Source organism: Salvelinus fontinalis, chromosome 37, assembly GCF_029448725.1.
Source record: "Salvelinus fontinalis isolate EN_2023a chromosome 37, ASM2944872v1, whole genome shotgun sequence".
NCBI classification, from domain to species: Eukaryota; Metazoa; Chordata; class Actinopteri; order Salmoniformes; family Salmonidae; genus Salvelinus; species Salvelinus fontinalis.
The window spans coordinates 13,100,481-13,113,051 of NC_074701.1; the positions used below are offsets into that span (position 1 = coordinate 13,100,481).

General features: G+C 43.5%; 1 protein-coding gene across 2 annotated transcripts in view; it reads right to left on the minus strand.

The window, feature by feature from the left end:
• The window catches only part of LOC129836166 (inositol polyphosphate-5-phosphatase A-like), a 266,559-nt gene that overhangs the window by 11,931 nt on the left and 242,057 nt on the right, over positions 1–12,571 (minus strand). For both annotated transcript variants that reach the window (XM_055902012.1, XM_055902011.1), the window contains exon 12: positions 7,153–7,226. In XM_055902012.1, the coding sequence (XP_055757987.1) occupies positions 7,153–7,226 (74 nt within the window). The remainder of the gene's footprint in view (positions 1–7,152; positions 7,227–12,571) is intronic.

Here is a 12,571-nt window from a genome sequence, read left to right on the forward strand (position 1 = left end):
ATGGTAGGTCGGCGTTGCTTAATTGATCACATGAGTGGGTCGCATTTGAGCAAAATAAGTATATCGTGCCATATTGCAATGTTTTGCTTGAACTCGTGAGGTGCATGATGTTTCATGATTGAAGCGGGTCTATAGGCCTGTTTATTTGGTAAGACAGATGTGCATGGCTGCATCTTGCTGTAGTAGGCTGTTTGTATTTTCCTTTTAATTACTGCGTTTGTTTACTGTTAATGTAACTAGCCAACATATCGATTGTGCCATGTCTTTATCGATCTGATATTTTGTTTATAGCCCAAAAGTTTTGATAGCCCAAAAGTTTTGATCCGTTCTCATTCGCAGTTGTGTTGGTGTTCTAAGCCAAACTGCTATTCAGTATTTTGTTTTGCATGAATAACTAGGCTACTACTTTCAGCATTTAGTTTGCATTATTTTGACAAGACAGCTGTGTGTACGGCTGCATTCACATAGGCTGTATGTAATAGGTGAATTACCCTATCTAGTAGTCTATATTTACTGCTAAATAGGCCTTGCTTTAGTGTGTAGGGCGCTGTTCATTGTGCTGGTACAGCGCAGCAAAGATGGGCTACAGATTTCGCGCCAACCTGTCACTTCAAAAGCACTCAATGGTCTCGGGAATTTGAACTAAATGTTTATTGTGGTGGTATAGCGTGATATAATCAGAATTCAATATAATTCCAATGCAATAACCCCCCAAAATTGTGTCCCCTCACCGATTCCAACTTCTCCCTTAGTCACTTTATCCTGGTGCCGGGTCTGTCTGCTTGGCTGGGTAAGTAATATCGACCAAATATGCCTTTTCTACCCTCTTTGCATCAAGTATGTATGCTGCTGAGACAAGTCAATAAAACATTTTTTCATGTTGACAATGCTCCAAACAAGGGAGCAAAAAAAAAAGTCAAGACCCCCACCCTCCCAAGCTTCTGAACCCCTACTTCCAGACAAAGTCAGGCGCCCAGGCTTGGTTTAGCTACCTAAACAGTTTAGTTTCTATGAACCACCGGTGGCTGTGTTTAATATATAATGCATTGTGAATAATATGTATTCATAATGGTGGAAAGAATTGGAAACGATGTGTGCACCTGCACACCATTGAAAACATCCTCTTTAGTTGGGCCATAACCTCATATGAAAAATGTACTGACTTCAACACGGGGACTTCTCTCAAAGCCACGCCACCATTACTCATTCTTCATGTGGGGTTTAATGTTTGACTGCCTGCTGTGACATGACTCATAGATTTTTCAAATAAGTGTCAGTCGTGTGTTTGGGCAGTACAGAGGATTGGCGAGGTGATACCTAGTATAAGTCAGACCAAATACTATTTGAAATTGTTCAAATACTTCTAGCATTTGCTCAAGTCCTGGAGTGCCAGATGGGTGGGCTTTGCACTTTTGCAAGTATTCTCTTTGTTCCATTGCACCAGACCAGCTCAATCAAGCCCAGCTAAAGTATTTTAAATGAATTCAAATAGTATTTGAACCAAGGTCTGGTATCACTCCGCCTCACCAGGCCAATTGAGAGCCTTTATCCCCAGGCTGCAGTCACACAGCACTGGTGAGCGTCATACAGGCCAGGCCCCTGTTCCATCCTGTCCCACATTTCCTATCTCCCGGCCAAATGCCATTATCTTGTTCTACATAATGACCAATAAGTGACAAGCTAAATAAGTGACAAGCCAAACATATTTAACGAGGGCAATATAAACTAGTGAATATCGGCAGGGAGCTAGAGATAAGAGTTGTTCGAGCATTAATGACACAGGGGCAGAGGTCAGGAGGGGCATCATGGGGCTAAGGTCACATGACTCAGTGTTACGGGGCTGTACGGACGCAGAGATTGGCGGAGCTGTCAAGTTATTTTAATTTCACTGGAAAATGTTAAAAAAAATGTAATGATACCTCTCCCGCTCAGCCATATTTGTTTACCGTTGTCAGGGGAGACTTGGCAAAACAAGGCCGGGAGCAGGAAAAGAGGAGACACCTCCATTTTCATTCACAAAGATCAGCCACACAAACTGCTATCAATAAATCTCCCTGAATGTTTGCTCCACATTTCAGGGTTGGGGAGCTCTCCGCCACAACATTGGCCCAACACAAACACCGTGTCAAATGCCACATGTTGCTCAGAGGTTGTGTGTGTGTGTGTTCACATGTTTTGTGTGTGTGTGTGTATATTGGACAGACTGCTACACTCTGTCCAAGAGGTTCTGTATCAGTAAAGAGCTGCATCTATTCTACAGCCCCCCTTTCACTCAAGAGGAAGTCTTGAGCGTCTATTTAACCCCTATATGTACCAGAGGAGTTTAAACAAAGGCTCCCTCTCATCCCAGTGAAGCATCAGCGCAGGAAAGAAGCACACAGACACATGGCCATTGGAAATGACCAGCTATCATCCTACTACAAAAGCCCCTCATCATTTTTTTATGGCTCCCCGGCAGTTAGAATGATGGATGTGTTGAGAGTGTGAAACAATGTTCCTCCTCAGCTGATGATAACGCTCTATCTCCTCTACACTCCAGCGAATAATACCAGCTGTGTGTGCGTGCCTTAGAATCCCTCTCTTACAGTAGTTAACGAACATCTGTGGTACTCCATAAACTGAGTCACGCGCCTCCGACTGAGTATAGGAGAACCTTTCAGAGGAGGAGAGGAGCTAGAACAAGAATGTCCTTCACTTGGCTTGCCATCAGACACACGCGCGCCACACACACAGTGACATCATTCTTAAGATGCCCAGGGGGCGGGATCTCGATGTCTTCCTCATTCTGCAGGGAGAGTAGGAGAGTCAGTGTAGGGCCTCCCAAGTGACGTGGCTATCTAAGGCACTGCATCGCAGTGCTAGAGGAGTCACTACAGACCCGGGTTTGATCCCGGGCTGTGTCGCAGAAGGCCGCGACCGGGAGACCCATGAGGCGGCGCATAATTGGCCCAGCTTCGTCCGGGTTAGGGGAGGGTTTGGCCGGCCGGGATGTCCTTGTCCCATTGCGCTCTAGTGACTCCTTGTGGCGGGCCGGGCGCATGCACGCTGACTTGTGTCATCAGCTGTAAAGTGTTTCCTCCGACACATTGGTTCGGCTGGCTTCCAGGTTAAGCGAGCAGTGTGTCAAGAAACAGTGCGGCTTGGCAGGGTCGTGTTTCGGGAGGCATGGCTCTTGACCTTCGCCTCTCCTGAGTCCGTGTGGGAGTTGCAGCGATGGGACAAGACTAACTATCAATTGGATATCACAAAATAAAAACATCTAATAAAAAATTTAAAAAGGAGAGTCATTGTGTTAAGAACTGTTTCACAATGGCCTTACTGACACATTCACAAATTCAACTATTCAATGAAGAAACATCACACTCAGTAAAGTGCTGTTATCCATTGGTGAACTCTTGGAAAATCTAAGATGGCTATAAATTATAATGCAAAGCATTCAGTTGCTTGTTTTCAACTAAAACTTGTTTTCTGTCTTTATTGAAGGGGCAGGGGACGGATTAGTGCTTCGAGAGCATGTCCTGGAGATTTGACTTATGTCATTGGACCAAATGCTATTTTCCTCCCTAAACTAATGGCCAACCGCACAGGTAATTTGTTTTTCTCAAGGTTTTCTCCCCCCTGCACTGTAAATGCTGTGTATTTTCCCAGGGGGGAAGTCACTCTTCGGCCCATCCTCATAGACCCGCCATGTTTGGAAAATGTTTGCTAACTTGCCAAGGTTGATCCCGGGGCGCTCCCGGCTTCCTGTTAAACACCAAACGGTGAAGAGACAACCGTTTATCAGCCGCCCTCCTCACCCACCCTGCCCCTCCTCAGCTCACGACCTCCTGGCCGATTCGCCCCTCTCCACTACTCTGCGCTTCTCCCGCACTGTCTAGACTGGGCAAACACAGACGCATGGGGCTGTAGTCATCCTTTCTAGCTCAAGCGCCTTCCCATATTTCTCTCTTTCTGCTCTCACCTCTCCATCTCCCCTTCCACCTCCTCCATGTCTTTTTCTGTGTAGTGTACTCATGGGGCCGTATGGAGTTAGAACCGCAGTCTGTCTGATGACGCTCAAAATCCCCTCAGAACCCATTCAGGGTAACCTGGTTAAAGCAGGAATAAATTATTCCCCTACTCTCTCATTGTTTTACTGAATTTCCCCCCCGCCAGGGTTTATATTACATTTTTGCATCGATCTTAGACAAAAAAAAGGGCAAATAAATTTGATAACGGGCAGTACTAAAAGCCTTCTCCTAAATCAATAGAAATATATGAATAACATAAGTTACTCAACCTCCTTATATGTTTTAAGGGAGATTACCGTAGTTATGCTTCTCCAGCAAACTGAATCAAATGTAAAATTGTAAGTATACCATTCAGTTATTTTCAGTCTTGGGGCCATGCTGTCATTTGTTACAAAGATGATAGTCAACCTTTGCACAAGAACTTTTCTTGAAAATGCTCAGAAGAACGTTAATGGAATGGATGGCGCTTACTAGTTTGATCATATGTGATTGGTTTCCAATTGACAGATTGCGCCTCATTCCCAACTACCAAACTCCAACAGATATCGCCTTTTAAAAAAAGTGTGCGCGCACTCCTGTGTGAATGGTATACCCCTTAGCCTATCAGCGTGCGGCAGCCAGCTGGCACCAGGTACAACTCTCGCGGGCTGCGGCCAAATTCCACACCCCGATGGCCGAGTGCTTGGACATGTCACGGCCAACTTTGACAGACAACTTCTTGAAGGTGGAGCGATATGAATTTACAGCTTGTTGCACATTCCATAAATGCAAACACAACGCACGAGTATGTACGGGACAGACAATGAAATAACGTATAGTCTCAATAACACTATAGTGTCTTATTCAAGAAATGGAATGGAACATCCAGTTTGGAGTGTTTGGTCTTTTACTGCAGCCTGGTTGAGGGTGAGAGAGAGGATCATCATTTTTCCGCTGTCACACATACCTACAGTTCTTGCCCTGTATTCATAAAGCGTCTCAGAGTAAGAATACTGATCTAGGATCAGGTCCCCCCTGTCCATACAATCTTACTCATTATGATCTAAAAAGACAAAACTGATCCTATATCAGCACTCCTACTCTGAGACTCTCTGAGAATACAGGCCCCTAATCTCTAAACAAAAATAATTGAGAGTTTGATGACATCTTTATACCTGGCAACATGCTCAATTTCCTAAAATACAGCGACGACTAGGCTACGGTTTTCCACTCAATTTCACAAGTGGGCAGACTACAACATGCAGGATTCATTGATAGATTAAACACGAGTGACCAGTATTGATTTATCGATTGAATGCAAGCGAGCATGTGTGTGTGCGTGTGTGTGTGTATAGAGGGCCTCTGATGACCTGTGTTAAGGGGAGTAATAACCTCACAGATGGTGAGGGGCTGGTCCGGAGCAAGCTATGTGATGGAGAACAATCTTTGACTGCTTGATTGCTCATGGAGCACAAGGGAGCTCTGACAGGGGGAGGGGGGAGTATGTACACGCTGTGTGTGTGTGTCTGTTGGTGCAAGTGTGTGTTATGTGAATGGGAGGAGGGGTTGTTTAAGTTTAACTAGGCCATTTCTACTCATTACACCACTTACAATGACGTGGCTTGTATCAGACACTGAGTGGATCAAATAACATTTCCGATGCTGTGCCGAGGTCTCCTCAATTTGATGAATCATGTTTCCAAGTAGGTGAAAATCATTTGTATTCTTTCACAGCAGCCTGTTCATTCACCTGGCAGGGAAACGATGATTCAATATTATATTATGGATAGATAGGCGCAAAAGTCACAGAGTGTAAAAGGACAATAAATCCAGCCGTCACTTATGCAAAGCGATGTAAATGGGGTCCCTGATTAAGAGACAGAGTCATTTAAAAACAGTGACTGCCAGGACCTTGTCATACACACACTCCCTGCCTGCCCCGCCCCTTGCCCGCCACTAGAGCAGTTTATCAAGTAATTATTGTTTGATTACAGCGTTTCATTATCTGCACTGATTGAGTCACAACTGGCGGCAAAGGTCAAGCACCATTATCGCGCCAGCGCCGAGACATATTTTGATGCAGGCCGGGTGTGTGTTTTCCCTCCCTCTCCTCTGAAAGGGCTAATTGCAAATGCATTTGTTTGAGGAAGAGGAGACAGAGTAGCAGGACCCCCGCCCCAACGTCCCCCAACTCCCACCGTGATGGAATATCAATGCAGGCCGCCTCACCCACACACACACACACACACACACACACACACACACACACACACACACACACACACACACACACACACACACACACACACACACACACACACACACACGAAAGAACAGACACATGCACATGCAACCAAACACACGTACCCCCCCCCCCCCCCCTCCCCCCAGGGGAGCATTTTAGGAGCACATCCAATCATACTAAACAATTGATAACCATCAAACATATACTTGGCATAAACAAAGCCATTTGGGCCAAGAGGGATGATTGAGTAATGTTAAGGCCCCATACCCTAAATGGACCAGAACATCAGCCTCTAGTACACTGCTGATTTACTCTGCTCTTCGAAGATGTGGTGCTGTAGTGAGGTTCGTCGTAAGGTCCCCTTCTTTTCATAACCCACTCTTACCAATGGATAGAATGTGTACTTCCAAAAATGTAATTCAATCTTTCGGTACCCGACACTGTTGACTGAGTCCTGGATAACTATGTATTGTAGCTACTGTAACTTGCACATGGTTAGAGTGAGACGTGAAGGGTATAAGGGTCAGGGCCACCATTTCAGGGGCAATGATAGTGAAGGTGAGAGAGTAGGCACTTTATGGGGTTATAGACAGGGGAAGTAGGTAATATACAGTATAATAGACAGTAATAGGTAGGTACCAATATAGGCACCAATTACTGTGCAGTGTAATAGATAGTTACATCCCTGGAAGACCATTATTGATTAAATTGGTGATTTTGGGCTCTTGTACCATACCATTATGGAATAACTGCCTTTTTAAAAGACCACATTAGTCAGTATGGAGTGGTACAAGAAATCCAATGACCAAGAGTACAACATTTGTTTATAATCCCCTATTAAATAACAGGAGTGATTGAGTTGAATAGGTATGGTTCACAGACATTGATTCATAAGGAAACATTGAGAGGATTTCATACCTGGGAGGAAAGGAGATCTCCAGCTCGTGCAGCCGTTCCTTGAAACAGGACAGCTCACTGTCAAACTGTAAAAACTGTGAAGAGAGAGAGAGGGGGGGGGAGTGATAAAGTGTTTATTTCTTTACAGAAAGTAATATCCACTATGTCAGTCATCACTCACTGAGTGAATAACTATGAGAATGTGAGTGTGTGTGTGAGGCGCCTGCATGCATGAGTCAGTGTTAGATAATAATTGTGTTAGCTTCGTTTCTCTCCTTTTTCGTGGATTTGTGCCTTTGCCAGCATACTGCACAAGTGTCATGAACAGTGTGGTGGTACATGAAGGCAAGTGTGTGAGAACAGCTGAACAGTGCTGATGTGTGCGTCTCTGACCTGGCTATTCCAGAGCCATCCCTGTCCTATCGCAGCCCCCAGTTTGCTGCCGAGGGTGTGGGTCTGTCTCTGTCGCTCTACGCTGACAGCAGATCCAAACAGTCTTCATCAATCATGTCCCGTCTCCCAGCTGCACTCCCTCTGACTGCACCAGCACAGACGTACACCCCCACTCCACCCCCCCTCCTCTCCCCCCTTCCCAAATCCCATAAATCATTAGTGAGAAGTGCAATTAGCAGCTCCTTGTACACATTAATTATCTGGGAGATGAGCAGGTAGCAGGGGCATCTGCATCGCCGGCTCCCTGAGCGACGGACAGGTATCTGGGCAACCCTGCAGGATACATACAGACCCTGCCCCTTCCTGACTGACTGGCAGCTAGCAGGAACATACCAGAGCATGTTCATTTGGTGGTAAATTGACACCCTCAACAGAACACATATCAGATATAGTCTGATGAGGTCCTCTACACTGCCTTTGTGATACTGTCAGTAGTTATAAAGCTAGCTTGACAATAACATTACATGGCTGTACGACATGTAACAATAGAGTGAATGGAATCACCATCTAGGACAGTGTTAAAACCAAACAACCAGCCAAACCAGTGAAAAGTAGAAAGTCTGGGTAGCCATTTAACTGTTCAGCAGTCTTATAGCTTTGGGGTAGAAGCTGTTCAGGAGCCTTTTGGTCCCAGTCTTGGCGCTCCGGTACCACTTACTGTGCGGTAGCAAAGAGAAGACTGACTTGGGTGGCTGGAGTCTTTGACAATATTTAGGGCTTTCCTCTGACACCACTTGGAATAGAGGTCCTGGATGACAGGGAGCAGTTGCCATACCAAGCGGTGATGCAGCCAATTAAGATGCTCTCAATGGTGCAGCTGTATAACTTTTTGAGGATCTGAAGGCCCATGCCAAATCTTTTCAGCCTTCTGAGGGGGAAGGGGCATTGTCGTGCCCTCTTCACAACTGTGTTGGTTTGTTTTGGACCATGATAGACCCTTAGTGATGTGGACACCGTGGAACTTGAAGCTCTCGGCCGTCTCCACTACAGCCCTGTCAATGTGAATGGGGGCATGCTCGGCTCTTCGTTTCCTGTAGTTCACGATCAGCTTTTTGTCTTGCTGACATTGAGGGAGAGGTTGTTGCCTTGGCACCACACTGCCAGGTCTCTGACCTCCTCCCTGTAGGGCTGTCTCATCGTTGTCGGTGATCAGGACTAACACCGTCGCGTTGTCAGCAAACTTAATAACGGTGTTGGAGTCATGTGTGGCCACGCAGTTGTGGGTGAACAGGGAGTCAAGAAGTGGGCTAAGCACGCACCCTTGAGGGGTCCCTGTGTTGAGGGTCACTGTGGCGGATGTGTTGTTGCCTACCCTCACCATCTGGAGTGGCCTGTAAGAAAGTCCAGTATCCAATTGCAGAGGGAGGTGTTTAATCCCAGGGTCCTTAGCTTAGTGATGAGCTTGAAGGGCACTATGGTGTTGAATGCTGAGCTGTAGTTAAAACTTCTTAAGACGAGGGGCCAGTATTTTTTTGTTTTTGGCTAAAAAAACGTACCCATTTGAAACTGCCTATTTCTCAGCACCCGAAACTAGAATATGCATATAATTGTCAGATTAGGATAGAAAACACTCTACAGTTTCCAAAACTGTCTTAATATTGTCTGGGAGTTAACCTGTTGAGGCTAGGGGGTGCTGTTGTCACTATTTATGTAAATCGTGTAATTTTTTAAACGGCTTCCTACTAAATTCTTGATCGTACAATATACATATTATTACTATTATTGGATAGAAAACAGTCTATAGTTTCTATAGGCGTTGGAATTTTGTCTCTGAGTGGAACAGAACTCATTCTACAGCAATTTCCCTGACATGGAGTCAGATTTCACACATTTTGGCCCCTGATCTGGAGTCAGTTTAAAGGCCACTGTTATAGCTATGAGCATACAGACACTGCTTACGTCTTCCCCTGGATGCCTTTACGTGATGACGATTTGAATGGTGTCGATTGCCCAATCACAGCCACTATAAATCAAAAAAACCTGTAGGTAGGAACTCTTTTCCAGCTGCGTCAGGCGCGCGGTGGCCACCGACCCGCACTTGTTCCAAGCATTAGTGTAGGGAGTAATATTTCTCCAGTCATGTTTCTACTCGTTATAGGAGTTAAAAACATCATAAGGTAGTTAATTTAAACCGTTTTATAGCAATTTATACCCGTTTAGTGCGATTTTGGGACATTTATTTCTGAGACACTTTGAAGCGCCGGGCAGGTTTCCAGTTCATGCCGAACGCAGTGGGCATTTCCACATGGCAAGAGGACAGCTTTCGACCAAAAGACGATTAGACCCAAGAAAGGATTCTTTGCCCAAGATTCTGATGGAAGAACAGCTCAAAGTAGGAACAATTTATTATGATAAATCGTGTTTCTGTCGAAAAATGTTAATGGCTTAGGACGCCATCTTGTTTGACGTAGCTTCGCTTGGCGCAAACTGTATTGAAAAGTAAGGATAATTTAAAAAATGTAATTCCGCGATTGTATTAAGAATTAAATTGTCTATCAATCGCTGTCCACCCTGTATTTTTTAGTCAAGTTTATGAGTATTTATGTATAAGACTAGATCACTGTCTAATATGGTGCAGGACATTTTCTGACCAGCTGAGCTACTTTTGTCATTGTCTAACCATGATTTTGGTGGCTAAATATGCACATTTTCGAACAAACTGTATATGGATTGTGTAATATGATGTTACAGGAGTGTCATCGGAAGAATTCTGAGAAGGTTAATGAAAAAATTAATATATGTTGGCGATGTTTAAGTTATCGCTCTCTTTGGCTAGAATCAATGCTCTGGTAACGTTTGCATATGTGGTATGCTAATATAACGATTTATTGTGTTTTCGCTGTAAGACACTTAGAAAATCTGAAATATTGTCTGTATTCACAGGATCTGTGTCTTTTGATTAGTGTATGCTGTGTATTTTTACGAAATGTTTGATGATTAGTAATTGGGTAAACACGTTGCTCTATGTTATTATTCTAGTCCATTTGTGACGGTGGGTGCAATTGTAAACTATGACATCTACCTGAAATATGCAAATTTTTCTAACAAAACCTATCCTATACCATAAATATGTTATCAGACTGTCATCTGATGAGTTTTTTTCTTGGTTAGTGGCTATCAATATCTTAGTTTAGCCGAATTGGTGATAGCTACTGGTGTTGGTGGACAAAGAAAAGATGGTGGATTATGCTAATGTATTTAGCTAATAGATTTACATCTTTACATATTGTGTCTTCCCTGTAAAACATTTTAAAAATCGGACATGTTGGCTGGATTCACAAGATCTGTGTCTTTCATTAGCTGTATTGGACTTTAATGTGTGAAAGTTAAATATTTAAAAAAAATATATTTTTTGAATTTTGCGGCTCTGCCTTTTCAGTGGGGGTGCAGTCCTAGACAGGTTAAACAGAACTGATATTGCAGGCGAAAACCGGAGGAAAATCCAATCAGGAAGTCCCTCTTTTTTGAAACCTCTCTGTTCTTATGCATGCCTACCGTGCATTTAAAGGGATATCAACCAGATTCCTTTTTCTATGGCTTCCGTAAGGCGTCAACAGTCATTAGACAAAGTTTCAGGCTTTTATTTTGAAAAATGAGCGTGAAAGATCACATTGCGTAAGTGGATAGGTGGGGGCTCTCAGAGTGAGTTGTGCGCAACAGAGAAAGGCGGCCATTGTTTCTCCCGGTCCGATTGAAAAAACAACACTCCCGGTTGATATATTATCGAATATATATTTGAAAAACATCCTGAGGATTGATTATAAAAAACGTTTGACATGTTTCTGTGGACATTATGGATATTATTTGGCATTTTCGTATGCGTTTTCGTGACCTCTCTTTCCGGTGGATTTCGGAGCATAACGCACCAAACCAACAGAGGTATTTGGATATAAAAGTAACATTTATCGAACAAAAAGAACATTTGTTGTGTAACTGGGAGTCTCGTAAGTGGAACCACCCGAAGATTATCAAAGGTAAGCGATTAATTTGATTGCTTTTCTTACTTTCGTGACCAAGCTAACCAAGCTAATATAAGGCTAAGCTAATGTAGCATAGAAAGCTACACTCACAAAAGCTTGGACTTCTTTCGCTGTAAAATATATTTTCAAAATCTGACACGATAGGTGGATTAACAACAAGCTAAGCTGTGTTTTGGTATATTTCACTTGTGATTGCATGATTATAAATATTATTAGAAATATTTTTTAATCTGATACGTTTGGAAATTTCCATCTTCTTTTCAGGACCTGAATGAGGCTGTCGTTTTTTTCTTCATGACGCACAACCCAAATGGCGTTTTTTTGTGATAAAAGTAATATTTATCGAACAAAAAGAAGATTTGTTGTGTAATTGGGAGTCTCGTGAGTGGAAACGTCTGAAGATTATCAAAGGTAAGCGATTAATTTGATTGTTTTTCACGCTTTCGTGACTATGCTAATTTGGGGTTAGCTGATGTAGCATTGAAAACTACACTCACAAAAGCTTGGATTTCTTTCGCTGTAAAATATATTTTCAAAATCTGACACCATAGGTGGATTAACAACAAACTAAACTGTGTTTTGGTATATTTCACTTGTGATTGCATGATTATAAATATTTTTAGTAATATTATTTGACTGTGGCGCTATGATATTCAGCGTTGCTGATGACAATTATCCTGGGTCCGGGATGGGTGGTTCAGAAAGGTTAATGAACAAGATTCTCAAGTAGGTGTTCCTTTTGTCCAGGTGGGAAGAGGAAATAGAGATTGCTTCTGTGGATCTGTTGGGGCGGTATGCAAATTGGAGTGGGTCCAGGGTGTCGGGGACTATGGTGGGGACTACGGGGACTATGGTGGTCTGCTTGAAACATGTCAGTATTACAGACTGGGTCAGGGAGAGGGTAAACATGTCAGTGAATACACTTGCTAGCTGTTCAGCATATGTTCTGAGTATACGTCCTGGTAATCCATCTGGCCCAGCGGTCTTATGAATGTTAACCTGTTTAA